At 39.9% G+C, this 16,594-nt stretch overlaps 1 protein-coding gene across 1 annotated transcript in view; it reads right to left on the bottom strand.

The window, feature by feature from the left end:
* Positions 1 to 14,302: 14,302 nt before the first annotated feature.
* The window catches only part of adam28 (ADAM metallopeptidase domain 28), a 52,158-nt gene continuing 49,866 nt past the window's right edge, over positions 14,303 to 16,594 (bottom strand). Inside the window, exon 22 of the mRNA XM_062051511.1 lies at positions 14,303 to 15,230. Coding sequence (XP_061907495.1) covers positions 15,198 to 15,230 — 33 coding nt within the window. The 3' untranslated portion in view covers positions 14,303 to 15,197. The remainder of the gene's footprint in view (positions 15,231 to 16,594) is intronic.

Genomic DNA, 16,594 nt, shown 5'->3' with positions numbered 1-16,594 from the left:
AAACCACGCCGAATGGGGCCATATGAATCCCCTTTAATATACAGTATATACACTACCGTTCAAAAGTTGGGGGTCACCCAAACAATTTTGTGAAATAGCCTTCATTTCTAAGAAGAATAGACTGTCGAGTTTCAGATGAAAGTTCTCTTTTTCTGGCCATTTTGAGCGTTTAATTGACCCCACAAATGTGATGCTCCAGAAACTCAATCTGCTCAAAGGAAGGTCCGTTTTGTAGCTTCTGTAACGAGCTAAACTGTTTTCAGATGTGTGAACATGATTGCACAAGGGTTTTCTAATCATCAATTAGCCTTCTGAGCCAACGAGCAAACACATTGTACCATTAGAACACTGGAGTGATAGTTGCTGGAAATGGGCCTCTATACACCTATGTAGATATTGCACCAAAAACCAGACATTTGCAGCTAGAATAGTCATTTACCACATTAGCAATGTATAGAGTGTATTTCTTTAAAGTTAAGACTAGTTTCAAGTTATCTTCATTGAAAAGTACAGTGCTTTTCCTTCAAAAATAAGGACATTTCAATGTGACCCCAAACTTTTGAACGGTAGTGTATGATTACATATTTATAAGTATTCACCCCCTGAAGGTCATATTTACAACCGATCAAACTGTCAGGTTGCAATGTGGGCAGCCCACATGTCCACATGTTGTGGCCCTCTACTTGACTTCATAGTTTAGTGCAGTGTTTTTCAACCACTGTGCCGCTGCATACTTGCCAACCCTCCCGATTTTCCCGGGAGACTCCCGAATTTCAGAGCCCCTCCCGAAAATCTCCCGATTTCCACCCGAACAACAATATTGGGGGCGTGCCTTAAAGGCATTGCCTTTAGTGTCCTCTATAACCTGTGTACGTTTCCAAAGGTTGCCTGTAACACGGCAGTAAAACGGCTGATTATACAAACCCCGTTTCCATATGAGTTGGGAAATTGTGTTAGATGTAAATATAAACAGAATACAATGATTTGCAAATCATTTTCAACCCATATTCAGTTGAATATGCTACAAAGACAACACATTTGATGTTCAAACTCATAAACATTTTTTTGTGTGCAAAAAATCATTAACTTTAGAATTTGATGCCAGCAACACGTGACAAAGAAGTTGGGAAAGGTGGCAATAAATACTGATAAAGTTGAGGAATGCTCATCAAACACTTATTTGGAACATCCCACAGGTGAACAGGCAAATTGGGAACAGGTGGGTGCCATGATTGGGTATAAAAGTAGATTCCATGTCATTCACAAACAAGGATGGGGCGAGGGTCACCACTTTGTCAACGAATGCGTGAGCAAATTGTTGAACAGTTTAAGAAAAACCTTTCTCAACCAGCTATTGCAAGGAATTTAGGGATTTCACCATCTACGCTCCGTAATATCATCAAAGGGTTCAGAGAATCTGGAGAAATCACTGCACGTAAGCAGCTGCCTTCGATCCCTCAGGCTGTACTGCATCAACAAGCGACATCAGTGTGTAAAGGATATCACCACATGGGCTCAGGAACACTTCAGAAACCCACTGTCTGTAACTACAGTTGGTCGCTACATCTGTAAGTGCAAGTTAAAACTCTCCTATGCAAGGCGAAAACCGCTTATCAACAACACCCAGAAACACAGTCGGCTTCGCTGGGCCTGAGCTCATCTAAGATGGACTGATACAAAGTGGAAAAGTCTTCTGTGGTCTGACGAGTCCACATTTCAAATTGTTTTTGGAAACTGTGGACGTCGTGTCCTCCAGACCAAAGAGGAAAAGAACCATCCGGATTGTTATAGGTGCAAAGTTGAAAAGCCAGCATCTGTGATGGTATGGGGGTGTATTAGTGCCCAAGACATGGGTAACTTACACATCTGTGAAGGCACCATTAATGCTGAAAGGTACATACAGGTTTTGGAGCAACATATGTTGCCATCCAAGCAACGTTACCATGGACGCCCCTGCTTATTTCAGCAAGACAATGCCAAGCCACGTGTTACATCAACGTGGCTTCATAGTAAAAGAGTGCGGGTACTAGACTGGCCTGCCTGTAGTCCAGACCTGTCTCCCATTGAAAATGTGTGGTGCATTATGAAGCCTAAAATAGCACAACGTTGAACAACTTAAGCTGTACATCAAGCAAGAATGGGAAATAATTCCACCTGAGAAGCTTCAAAAATGTGTCTCCTCAGTTCCCAAACGTTTACTGAGTGTTGTTAAAAGGAAAGGCCATGTAACACAGTGGTGAACATGCCCTTTCCCAACTACTTTGGCACGTGTTGTAGCCATGAAATTCTAAGTTAATTATTATTTGCAAAAAAAAGAAAAAGTTTATGAGTTTGAACATCAAATATGTTGTCTTTGTAGCATATTCAACTGAATATGGGTTGAAAAGGATTTGCAAATCATTGTATTCCGTTTATATTTACATCTAACACAATTTCCCAACTCATATGGAAACGGGGGTTTGTACGAAACAGAAAAGGCTTTAATGTCTTTACTCATCGTTTTTGAGATAAATACAATGTTATCCTTTTTTAAGAAGGTTCAAGATGTTCATCAGGATTCTTCTTCCTCGTACCATGTAAACTCTTGGAGTTTGAACAGTTTCTTAAAGTGGATCATTTTAGTACTTTTTTTTAATTTCATTTGCTTAATCCATCATTTAATAGAATTAATAATATAATGTAAATCAGCCGCACCTTTGTATAAATTGCAGGGTTCAAAGTTTGGTTCAAAATTAGCGGCTTACAGTCCGGAAAATACGGTAAATTGATTTCATTGTTAAAAGCAACAATCAGAGGGTGGTAAATACTTCTGCCAGACGCTGTAAATAAACAGTATTTAAATACATATGGAAACAAATATACATTTGAGTTGGTACTATTAGATGAGGCTCTCGTTTTTTTTGTCATTGTTTATGTGTTTGGATCAGTTAAGTGTTCATTCTGCAGCCTCGTTCGGATCTTAGAGGATTTCCATTGACGCAAAAGTGTTTGCTTGGGAAAAAAAACAACAATTTTCTACTTTAAACAAAAAATTTGATGTCTTATTTATAACATTTTCTGCAAAACCTTGATGAAGACATGGAAGGATTAGTGAGCAGATGTTGAGCCTCCATGTCACTTCTGTCACTTTTATTTCGGCTTCCAACAAAAGAGGACATTTTGTTGCCCAAACACTCATTACAAAATATTTCAGTATTTATTGGACTCACAGCAGTTGAAATGACTGTAAAAAAAAACAAAAAAAACAAGTTGATCTTATTGTTGCTTTAAAGCTGTAGTCGTGTCTCCATCGACTGTTTGATGAAAGACTTTGTGTGTTCTTTTATTGTGGCAACTTGTGTTCTAATGACATGTTTTATGGAGACTGTGGAACTCTTGGCACGGCCAAGCAGTTCTGGACTCATCTCATGGCTCAAGATACTTTCATTTGACATTTTCTCTCACACTTTTTTGCTGGCGAAAAAAACCCACGCGTTGGACCTTTTGACACGACCCTTCATGCAGTAGTGCCTCGGTTTTTGTTAGTGGTGCTAAGCCGCTCTGAAAGGGCCCATAAGATCCAAAACTAATGTCCCCCTTAAAAAAAATAAAAATACTGAAATATAAATCTGTGTCAGAGAGTATGAACACAAAAGATGTGGAGAACAGAATTATAATTGTACGTGCTGAAAACTGTGCAATGCATCAATAAATGAACATTTATTGTTAAGTTGGTGAAGAATGTGTACGCTGCAAAAAGGAGCCAAGATACAAAAAAGACTAGATTTTAGAGATGCCGATAAATGCTTTAAAATGTAATATCGGAAATAATCGGTATCGTTTTTTTTTATTAAATCAACATAAAAAACACAAGATACACTTACAATTAGTGCACCAACACAAAAAACCTCCCTCCCCCATTCACACAAAAGGGTTGTTTCTTTCTGTTATTAATATTCTGGTTCCTACATTATATATCAATATATGTAGAGTTGTCCGATATCGGCCTGCTTTAAATGCTTTAAAAATGTAATATCTGAAATGATCGGTATCGTTTTTTTAAATTATATATCAATATATATCAATACAGTCTGCAAGGGATACAGTCCGTAAGCACACATGATTGTGCGTGCTGCTGGTCCACTAATAGTACTAACCTTTAACAGTTCATTTTACTCATTTTCATTAATTACTAGTTTCTATGTAACTGTTTTTATATTGTTTTACTTTCTTTTTTATTCAAGAAAATGTTTTTAAATTTATTTATCTTATTTTTTTTTTTTTTAAAAAAGGACCTTATCTTCACCATACCTGGTTGTCCAAATTAGGCATACTAATGTGTTAATTCCACAACTGTATATATCAGTATCGGTTGGTATCGGTAATTAAGAGTTGGACAATATCGGATATTGGCAATAAGCAATTATCGGACATCCCTACTAGATTTAGGGGAAAAAAAACCAACCTAAAAACTTGTGAAATAAACTTGCGGCATGGACAGATCATTTTACTAAATTAAGATGTGTACATCTGGAAAAGTTAGAAATAGGTATTTTATTCTGAAAAGAAGCTTTATTCAACTGTTGCAACATTTTCTATGTGAGGGAACAGGAAAATATCTTGTTTTTTTTAAACTACAATAGAACAAATAAATGATTATTCATGCAAAAATTAAGATGAATCAATGACTAAAAAGAAGTAAACGGCTCTTAAATCTAAGGACATTTCTAGAAATAACATTTTAATTTTGGCAAGTGGCAAATAATTTGCAGTACTTTGCTACAATTTCTCTTTATTTTTTATTTTTATTCAATAGTGTTTCTCACCTTCTCTATCAAAGTGCTGGCACTCACAATTTCTTTGGGCCCCATGGTGGATTATTTTGCCCTCGTATTCCATGAAAATACGTCTGCAAGGTGTGAGATGATTCCCGTTCTGTTCCACACAGGAAAGTGGACTAGTTAGTGAGGTGGAATGTTTGGCAACATTTAGTGGGAAATGGAAGGCTAGCGTTTGTAGAAAAGCTGAGGTCTATGCTGCGCTCTGTATGCTTTATGTTTCTGCTGGAACTTGACAAAGATGTGAACAGTCCCTAATTCTTTGAGTGCTTCTATTTGAATGAGAAACCTTGTTTGTTGAAGGTGCTCGTTAGCGCTCAGGAGGAACAAACCAAAGCAGAATGTTTGTCATGTTGTTGTTTATCTTTTATCCTTCTTGTTGTTTATCAGTTATTCTTGTTGTTATTTATCAGTTATTCTTGTTGTTGTTTATCAGTTATCAGTTGTCCACAAACACGTCCTGTCCTCTTCATCCCCACAAGGTCAATAATGTTCCTCCTCTCACATTCTCTCAATTCTTCATTGTCAAACTTCAGATGTTTTTAATCCTTCATATTAATCATGTCAGCAAAACTTCATCATGTTTTTGTTCCAACTCACTTTGGAAAGAGGTCTGCTGCTCCACATGTGTCACCATCATGTGACACCATCATGTGTTACCATCATGTGACACCATCATATGTCACCATCATGTGACACCATCATATGTCACCATCATGTGACACCATCATATGTCACCATCATGTGACACCATCATGTGTTACCATCATGTGACACCATCATATGTCACCATCATGTGACACCATCATATGTCACCATCATGTGACACCATCATGTGTTACCATCATGTGACACCATCATATGTCACCATCATGTGACACCATCATATGTCACCATCATGTGACACCATCATATGTCACCATCATGTGACACCATCATGTGTTACCATCATGTGACACCATCATATGTCACCATCATGTGACACCATCATATGTCACCATCATGTGACACCATCATATGTCACCATCATGTGACACCATCATATGTCACCATCATGTGACACCATCATGTGTCACCATCATGTGACACCATCATATGTCACCATCATGTGACACCATCATATGTCACCATCATGTGACACCATCATGTGTTACCATCATGTGACACCATCATATGTCACCATCATGTGACACCATCATATGTCACCATCATGTGACACCATCATATGTCACCATCATGTGACACCATCATATGTCACCATCATGTGACACCATCATGTGTTACCATCATGTGACACCATCATATGTCACCATCATGTGACACCATCATGTGTTACCATCATGTGACACCATCATATGTCACCATCATGTGACACCATCATATGTCACCATCATGTGACACCATCATGTGTTACCATCATGTGACACCATCATATGTCACCATCATGTGACACCATCATATGTCACCATCATGTGACACCATCATATGTCACCATCATGTGACACCATCATATGTCACCATCATGTCACCATCATGTGACACCATCATATGTCACCATCATATGTCACCATCATGTGACACCATCATGTGACATCATCATATGTCACCATCATGTGACACCATCATGTGTCACCATCATGTGACACCATCATGTGACACCATCATATGTCACCATCATATGTCACCATCATGTGACACCATCATATGACACCATCATATGTCACCATCATGTCACCATCATGTGACACCGTCATGTGTCAACATCATGTGACACCATGTCACCATCATGTGACACTATATGTCACTATCATGTGACACCATCATGTCACCATCATGTGACACCATCATGTGACACCGTGATGTGACACCATCATGTGACACCATATGTCACCATCATGTGACACTATATGTCACTATCATGTGACACCATCATGTCACCATCATGTGACACCATCATGTGACACCGTGATGTGACACCATCATGTGACACATCTTGTGATACCATCATATGTCACCATCATGTGACACCATCATGTGACACCATCTTGTGATACCATCATGTGACACCATCATATGTCACCATCATGTGTCACCATCATGTGACACCATATGTCACCATCATGTGACACTGTGATGTGACACCATCATGTGTCACCATCATGTGACACCATCATGTCACCGTCATGTGACACCATTATGTGACACCATCATGTGACCCCATGATATGTCACCATCAATTGACACCATCATATGTCACTGTCATGTGACACCATATGTCACCATCATGTGACACCATCTTGTGATACCATCATGTCACCATCATGTGACACCATCATGTGACACCATCTTGTGATACCATCATATGTCACCATCATGTGACACCATCATGTGACACCATCTTGTGATACCATCATGTGTCACCATCATGTGACACCATCATGTGACACCATCATGTGTCACCATCATGTGACACCATCATATGTCACCGTCATGTGACACCATCATGTGACCCCATGATATGTCACCATCAATTGACACCATCATATGTCACTGTCATGTGACACCATATGTCACCATCATGTGACACCATCATGTGACACCATGATGTGACACCATCTTGTGATACCATCATGTCACCATCATGTGACACCATCATGTTACACCATCTTGTGATACCATCATATGTCACCATCATGTGACACCATCTTGTGATACCATCATGTGACACCATATGTCACCATCATGTGACACCATGATGTGTCACCATCATCATGTAACCCCATCATATGTCACCGTCATGTGACACCATCATGTGACCCCATGATGTGTCACCATCATATGTCACTGTCATGTGACACCATGATATGTCACCATCATATGTCACCATTGTGTGTCACCATCATGTGTCACATGATCGTGACACATTATGTTACATAATGGTGACACCACCATGTGTCACCATCATGACACATCATGTGACACCACCATGTGTTACATGATGGTGTCACCATTATGTGACACATCATGTGACACCACCATGTGTTACATGATGGTGTCACCATTATGTGACACCACCATGTGTCACCATCATGTGGCACCACCATGTGTTACATGATGGTGTCACCATTATGTGACACATCATGTGTTACATGATGGTGTCACCGTTATGTGACACCACCATGTGTCACCATCATGTGACACCACCATGTGTTACATGATGGTGTCACCATTGTGACACCACCATGTAACACATGATGGTGTCACCATTATGTGACACCACCATGTGTTACATGATGGTGTCACCATTATGTGACACCGTCATGTGACACCAGCAGCTGACATCTTGCATGTTTCTTTCTCACCGAGCTTCTTGCAACAATTCTTGCGCAGGTCTACTTTTTTGGGGGCCTTTGGTCAGCTCTTTGGTCTTGCCTGTGGAGCTCACTGAAGAGCTTTGAATTGTTGGTTCTTTATCCTCACAACAATTAGAAAACAGGAGTGAGCACTTTCTTTCCTAAAGGGACTCAACTAACTTCACATAACTAATCAATGACTTTTCTTACAATACTGATCATGGAGTCTTGAGTCCGTATTGATCCCATACAGTATCAGCACGATTCATACATACTTGGATTTTTAAGTGATATTAGTCCCCAGTGGCCACAATAATTCATTAAATTAAGCTCATGATGCCGTAAATACAATGATGCGGACACATTTGTTACTGCATAGTTTTTATTACACTTCTGCCTTGGAGACTCTGAATGTGTAAGTAATATGCAACTGTAATTATTCACACATGATATAGACTGCAATATTGTCCAATAAGGACACTTATGATGTATGTCTAGCTTGTTTGCTAGTGTGTGCGTAGCTGTTGTGTAGCTGCTAGCTACAAGTTTACTTTTTATAAATGACTTGGCTAAAAAAAACACAAAAAAAAGACAAAACCTTGTGTGCTTTTTGGAGGACATTTAGATGTTGACTGACTTTGCACAAGTACATTATATCGCACATGATATCTCACACAAGTAAACACGCTGCTTGTATCCGAGGTTTGATATGCAAACTTACAGTATCGTCTGATATCAGCATCCCTAGTTTTTTTTCTTTGTTTTACAGCACGACTGTTCGAATAAACACAACAGGAATTATGGACTGTTCAGAATTTTGTGTTTCCAGGTGTGTTCCTCCGCTCCACCTGTCACATGTTTGGGCACTAGTGTGGAAAAGAGCTTTAAAAAAGATATTTCTATTACAATTGTTTTTGTATTTATTTCCTAGAAGTAGTTTGCACTCATGCTGTGCCAGTCTGGACACACTTGAAGATGTGAATGTGTGAATGCAAGAGTCAAGCACCTGTGATGTATTTGTCCAAGTATTCTACTTTAACTCACTGATCTTCAACAGGGACTCTAAAGGTACTGTTAGACTTTTGGAAGGGTTAGAGTTAGGCCTGAGAGGAGGTCAGCACTCACTCTGAGTGGGAGACACTAGTTAGGCCTGAGAGGACCTAACCCTAAACCCTAAACCCTAACCCTAATCCTGGCCTGGAAAACGTTGAAGACCCCAGTTTTAAATACAATGACAAACTCAGTTCTGCATCGCTATTTTGATGTTGCGTTAAAAGGGAAGACTTTATTGAGTGAACACGCAGTAAAAGAGCATCTTTTATCCATGAAGAAGAAAAACTGTAAAAAAAAAAGTTTCATGCAAGGCGAGTCATTACTTTTAGATGTCACTTGAAAGACAAGAATAAAAATCAAAACCAGTGATTCGTCTTTTCTTGACATATTTGTGATTGTAACCCTCATGTTGTATTTGAAGTACACTGCAAAAAGTCAGTGTTCAAAACAAAAGGGAAAAAAATACAAAAATTAGGGTTATTTTTCTTGAACTAAGCAAAATTATCTGCCAATAGAACAAGAAAATTTGGCTTGTCAAGACTTTCCAAAACAAGTAAAATTAGCTAACCTCAATGAACCCAAAAATACCTTAAAATAAGTATATTCTCACTAATAACAAGTGCACTTTTCTTGATAGAAAAACAAATATGAGACCTTTTTTCTCAATATGTTGAAAAATATTCTTAAATTAAGTAAATGCTAGTGCCATTATCTTGACATAATGATATTTATTGTTCTTAATGGAAAGGCAAAAAGGCAACGCTCAGGCAAATCATATTGTCTAAAAATGCATTTTCCCATCGATAACATGACATCACGCCAAGTGCGTGCTCTTTCAGTCAATTAGTGAGCAAGGAATATATATATATATATATATATATATATATATATATATATATATATATATATATATATATATATATATATATAAATAATTTTTTTTATTGTAATTTTGAGGAATTTATCCTGAATGTGCATGAACTATTTCTGATCAAAATTGTTTGAAATGTCACATGTTAAACATTTAAATATTAACTGTTGGTTTAATCATGAGACAATTGTGTCAAAGTCATGATTTAAAATAAGAAATTAGTACTTTAAAAAAGTAGTTTTATACTTGTGAGTGTTGATGACACAGCTTTGCATCAGTTGATATTCTAGTTTCAAGCATGTTTTACTCAATATAGGTCATACAATCTCAGCAACAAGCTGTAATATCTTACTGAGATCATTTAGGACCAAAACACTTAAAACAAGTAAAACACTCTAACATAAAATCTGCTTAGTGAGAATAATTATCTTGTCAGATGGAAAATAAGCAAATATCACCCTTGTTTGAGATATTTAATCTTACTATATTTCAGTTTTTGCAGTGTAAACGTTTTTATTCAGGCCAACATTTAGAAATGATTTGTTCTTCATGTCAAATTTTCAAATGTCTGACCGATTCTTTCGCAGGTGCTTGATAAAGTGGCAATTACTGCGCAATACCTCAACGCCAGACAGGACGTACAGTTTGGACACACCTTCTCATTCAATCTTTATTTTCATGACTATTTACATTGTAGATTGTCACATCAAAACTATGACACCTGTGAAGTGAAAACCATTTCAGGTGACTACCTCTTGAAGCTCATGGAGAGAATGCCAAGAGTGTGCAAAAGAGTAATCAGAGCAAAGGGTGGCTAATTTGAAGAAACTAGAATATAAAACTTGAACGCCTAACAGCACAGATGAACCAGCTGCTGAGGGATGGGACCCACCCAGGATGGCTAACCCAGGGCAGGACAGTTCTAATCATGAAGGACCCCCCCCCCCAGAAGGGACCCATCCCATCCAACTACCGGCCAATTCTTTGCGGCAAAAATGAGTAAGCATGTGGGTCAATACGTGAGTAAGCCCCGAAAGGAATTGGCAGTAATACCAGAGGAGCCAAGCACCAGCTACTGGTTGATAAAACAGTCGCCCGAGACTGTAAGAAGAGACAGACCAACCTGTGCACTGCCTGGATTGACTGCAAGAAAGCCTACGACTCAATGCCGCACACATGGATACTGGAATGTCTGGAACTGTATAAGAAACCTAAGGGCCTTCATCCAAAACTCGATAGAAATGTGGAAGACAACCCTAGAGGCCAATTCAAAGCCTATTGCCCAAGTCAACATCAAGTGCGGCATATACCAAGGAGATGCATTATCACCACTGCTGTTCTGCATAGGCCTGAACCCCCTCAGTCAGATCATTACGAAGAGCGGCTACGGGTACCGATTCCGTAGTGGGGCAATAATCAGCCACCTGCTCTACATGGATGACATCAAACTGTATGCCAGGAGCGAGCGAGAAATAGACTCACTGATCCACACCACCAGCATCTACAGCGATGACATAGGGATGTCATTCGGATTGGACAGAGAGGGGCAAGATGATCAGGACTGAGGGGATTGACCTACCAGAGGGAGACATGGTGATATCCAAGACAGCTACAAGTACCTTGGCATCCCACAGGCTAATGGAAACCATGAAGAGGCCACAAGGAAGTCAACCACAGCCAAATACGTCCAAAGAGTAAGTCAGCTGAATGGTAAGAACAAAGTCAGGGCGATCAACATGTACACACTACCAGCCATCAGATACCCCAGGTATCATAAGCTGGCCAAAGGAGATAAAAGCCACAGATATCAAGACAAGAAAGCTCCTCACCATGCATGGAGGGTTCCACCCCAAGTCCAGCACCCTGAGGCTATACACTAAGCGGAAAGTGAGAGGCCGAGGGCTAGTGAGCGTCAAGGCCACAGTCCAGGATGAAATATCGAAAATTCGAGAATACATCGAAGGATGAACTGCTAAGTGAATGTCTCAGGCAGCAGAACCCTGATGAGAGTGCAGAGGAGGAGGAGCAGACAACCTGGACGGACAAGCCCCTACATGGCATGTACCACCGTCAGATAGAGGAAGTGGCTGATATCAAGAAATCCTACCAGTGGCTGGAAAATGCTGGACTGGCAGACAGCACAGAGGCACAAATCATGGCAGGACAATAACAGGCCATAAGCACAAGAGCCATAGAGGTCAGGATCTACCAGAGTAGATCAGACCCAAGATGCAGACTGTGCAAAGAAGCCCCTGAGACAGTCCAGCACTTAGTAGCAGGCTGTAAGATGCTAGCTGGATCAGCGCACATGGAGAGGTACAACCAAGTGGCTGGGATAGTATACAGGAACATCTGCAACCAGTATGGAATAGAATTACCCAAATCCCAATGGGCCATACCACAGAAGGTGGCTGAGAACAACAGGGCCAAGGTTCTGTGGGACTTCAGCTTCCAGACTGACAAACAGCTCCTGGCTAACCAACCAGACAAAGTGGTGGTGGACAAAGAGCAGAAAAGTCAGTGTTGTGACTTGGAGAAGAAAAGGTTTTGAGTGGCGTGTAGTCAGATGTAAACAAGGCCAGACCCAAGCACGCACTAAAAAGAGACTTGGCGTGTAGTCAGGCAAAAGGACGTTCAGATGACGCCATGTAAATGCGCCTTGGCAAGTGGACCAGACCAAGTGGTCTTAAGGTGGACTTATTATATTTTCAATGAAGTTGCTAAATATAAAGTTTCATGTGATATGTAATGGATATATAGACATATATTGGATCATGTTTAGCATGTCAATTATTATTTAGATATGTACAATAAGTTTGTTTTTTTACCCTTTGTCAGGTTCGAACATTGATGACATCTATTAAACAAGACAAGAGGCAAAGAATTAAACAAAGACAGAATTCAATTTGGACTCAATATTGAGGAGAGTCGTCTGTACACTGTACCCTTGCACAGTATCTCAGCACGCGCTGCCAAAAGATTGCACGCCTCCTTTTATTTTGGACCCTCCCCGACCACATGGCCACCGCTGTTTCCAAATGACAAAAGTCGCAAAATGTTCACAGAAAAGGTCAGTTCGAAAAGAGTTCGTAAAATAGTTTCAAAAGACGTCCATAAAATAGTTCAAAAAGACGTTCGTAAACCAGTTGAAAAAGGAGGTTCAAAAAGAGGTCGTCTGGAAATTGGGCAGATCCTGTCTTCTCTCCGTTTTGAAGTCCTTGGGTGAGAACAATATCTTTCTGTTGATTACCCTACATGAAAGAACACAGGAACACCTTCATCTTGCTTTCCCCGCCCCTACACAGTGGAGTTTTACGAGCCTTACTCTTGGTAGGTTTCAAAGACAGCTTTTGTCTTCTCACCAGACCCTCAATGTAACACAAAGTTTTTGTGATAATTTAGAAACGATTATTCTAACACCCTTTTCCCTTGCCTGAGGGAGGGGCTTGGCTGTTCATTCAGTCGGGGTGGGAGTAGGTAAGCAGGTTGGTTGTGGAGAGTCGGAGATTGGTGATTGTTGTTTTTTTTTTTCATTGCTGCATTTTGTAAATACTTTATTTTTTTTGTATTTACTTTACATTTTCACCAATTTTTGCACTGTATATCTTTTTGCACCCTGACCTAGAGTTGGTCCAATAAACATCCCCAACACGAAATCTGCGACTGAGCCATCATTGGTTGCATGGTTATATCGTTTTTTTGAGCAAACCTGTAACACTCCCCATAAAATTAACCCAAAAAATGATCAGCCACAATTATCTAGAGTTAGTCCTGTCAGAAAAATTGTATGTAAATTATCAAAAAACTTTCCGTTCTCTGAGTTCCCAGCGAACAGACAAGAGGCTGTCTTTGTTGCACCAAGCCAAAGGCTTGGAAAATTCCGCTGTGTACGATGGGAAGAGACGGGAGGGGTTATCTATTGTCATCCAAAACCTGCCCAAGCTCGATCCAGGACCAGTCCAAGCCCGAGGCATCTTTTTCTTTTGTGTTAATGTGACCGAAAACAATGGCTATTTACATACCCCCCATTCCTTGAGAAACAGCTGTTGTTTTGTAAACAGGGAATATCCAAATAAGACGTGAACCTTTTTCCGTTAGAGCGTGGGTGAGACTGTAAGAGGTTACAGGTCGACACGTCTCTCCTCAATTGAGCCAAATTTAATTCTGTCTCTGTTTAATTCCTTGCTTCTTGTCTCGTTTAATGGATGTCATCAGTGTTTGAACCTGACAAGTCCTCCCTCCGCTACTTGGCCAGGAATGCGACTATCGAGGGTAAAAACGTGTCGGATTTAGTCCACTTACATTAGCCTTTTGAGTGGAAATGTACGTTCACGAGAAGGAGTGGTAATCATAATTTACGGTAAGTGGACAACAAAGTGGACTACACTGTCAGATTCACAACAAAGTACAACGGTTATTGTACGACCAAACTAGTCCGTTTACCTATTATTCTCTTTGCCTATTTTCAGAAAATCGAGCACCCAAACAAACGATCCTGCACTTTGGTGAGTTAGTCACTGTTTATTGTATATAGAATACCTTTGTAAAAAAAATTGGGCCAAAGGAAGTTGCACTTTGACACAAAAGAGAGAAAAACTATTGAATTCAAGACTAATCTCTCTGCTCATCTGCGTCAAAGAAGAGTCTACATTCATGATAAAATTGATATTAAATGTTATTTTATACATTTCATTCATGTGTTTCATTGCATGTACAAAAATAACTATTATCTATAAAATGTTTTTGTGTAAATATTGGAGCAAATAAATTGGATGTGGGAAAATGTGTTTTAAAAAAAAAAAAATCTGATTATAAAAAGTTTGAATGTAATTGCAATCACTGAATATTGTTGAAAGAGTTCAGTCACTGGCAATTAAATGGCTCAGTTTTTGTGACAAAATCTAAAATCTATAAAATGGCTGTATTAAAAAAAACAAAAACAAGTCCTGACAGCGTCAAAGTATCCCATAAAAGAAAAAAAGTCTTCTCTGCTTTCCTCTTGCTGGGAGCAGGACAAGTCTCTTAAATGTTTGTGTGTGTCACTTCCTGTTAGTTCTTTAATGTGCCAATGTTTGTGTGTGCCACTTCCTGTTAGGTGGTTGATCAAACCTTTGGTGGAGGGACCGGCCTCAGAGCCTATGAGCAAAGAAAGGAAACATATTGAAATGTTTGATTTCAAACAACATGCCTGTCCTGCATACACAAAAACATTTAAACTAGCGTATTTTTCGGACTAAAAGGCGCACTTAAAATCCTTTCATTTTCTCAAAAACGGACAGTGCGCCTTATAACCCGGTGGGCCTAATGTCTGGCATAATACGACCCCTTTAATATGATTTATAATCCGGTGCGCCTTTTGTATAAAAATAACCCTGAATAGACCCGCTCATCGGCAGTGCACCTTACCTACTTGCCAACCCTCCCAAATTTCAGTGCCCCTCCCGAAAATCTCCCGGGGCAACCATTCTCCCGAATTCCTCCTGATTTCCACCCGGACAACAATATTGGGGGCGTGCCTTAAAGACACTCTCTCACCTGAAACCTTCACCCCTTAACAGCCGCATGCTGTCCAGGCGTCCGCTTTTCCTCCATGTAAACAGCGTGCCGGCCCAGTCACATAATAATGTAGCGTTGTAAGGGTTTAACAATGGTCTTTACTCGAAGATGTCAAGAAATGCTGACACGATGTATGATCTTTTAACAGGTTTAATGATAACGCAAGGCATACTTGGTCAACAGCCATACAGGTCACACTGAGGGTGACCGTATAAACAACTTTAACACTGTTACAAATATGCAACACACTGTGAACCCACACCAAACAAGAATGACAAAACACATTTCAGGAGAACACCCGCACCGTAACACAACATAAACACAACAGAACAAATACCCAGAATCCCTTGCAGCGCTAACTCCTCCGGGACACTACAATAAAATCTACAGCTTTTGGAGCTCAGTGCACAACTGCACACACAACAAGAAGGAGGAAGAACGAAGAAGAGACATGGCTACGACGAGTACGAAGAAGAAATACGCTTGCAAGTTCCAAAATGATTGGAAAAAAGAATTTCATTTAATCCAGAAAAGCTTGAAGGGGGAGGGGTGTGCTGCCTGCACCTCAACCCCCGCCCCCCCCCCCCCCCCAACCACGCCCCCAACACCCCATCTCCCGAATTCGGAGGTCTCAAGGTTGGCAAGTATGGCACCTTATAATCCGGTGCGCCCTATGGTCCCAAAAATACGGTATGTATGAAATGTTGCACCTTAAGTAGGAGTCCTTAATCTCGTTATATGCAAATATAATGACAATAAATTCCATTCTATTCTATGTAGGTCAATATATACTAACATATCTGATCAAAATAGATTTTCCCATACATTCATTTATCTGTGGCCATTTTGCAAAGATTTTTTTTTTGCCTTGATCGATGCTAATTTCCTTTCACCTGTCAATAGACTCGTTCATTGCACGTTAGCTTTAAACTGGTAGTATAAGC

Source organism: Entelurus aequoreus, linkage group LG06 (genome assembly GCF_033978785.1).
Source record: "Entelurus aequoreus isolate RoL-2023_Sb linkage group LG06, RoL_Eaeq_v1.1, whole genome shotgun sequence".
In the NCBI taxonomy this organism is placed as follows: Eukaryota; Metazoa; Chordata; class Actinopteri; order Syngnathiformes; family Syngnathidae; genus Entelurus; species Entelurus aequoreus.
This window is presented reverse-complemented; position numbering and strand designations above follow the sequence as displayed.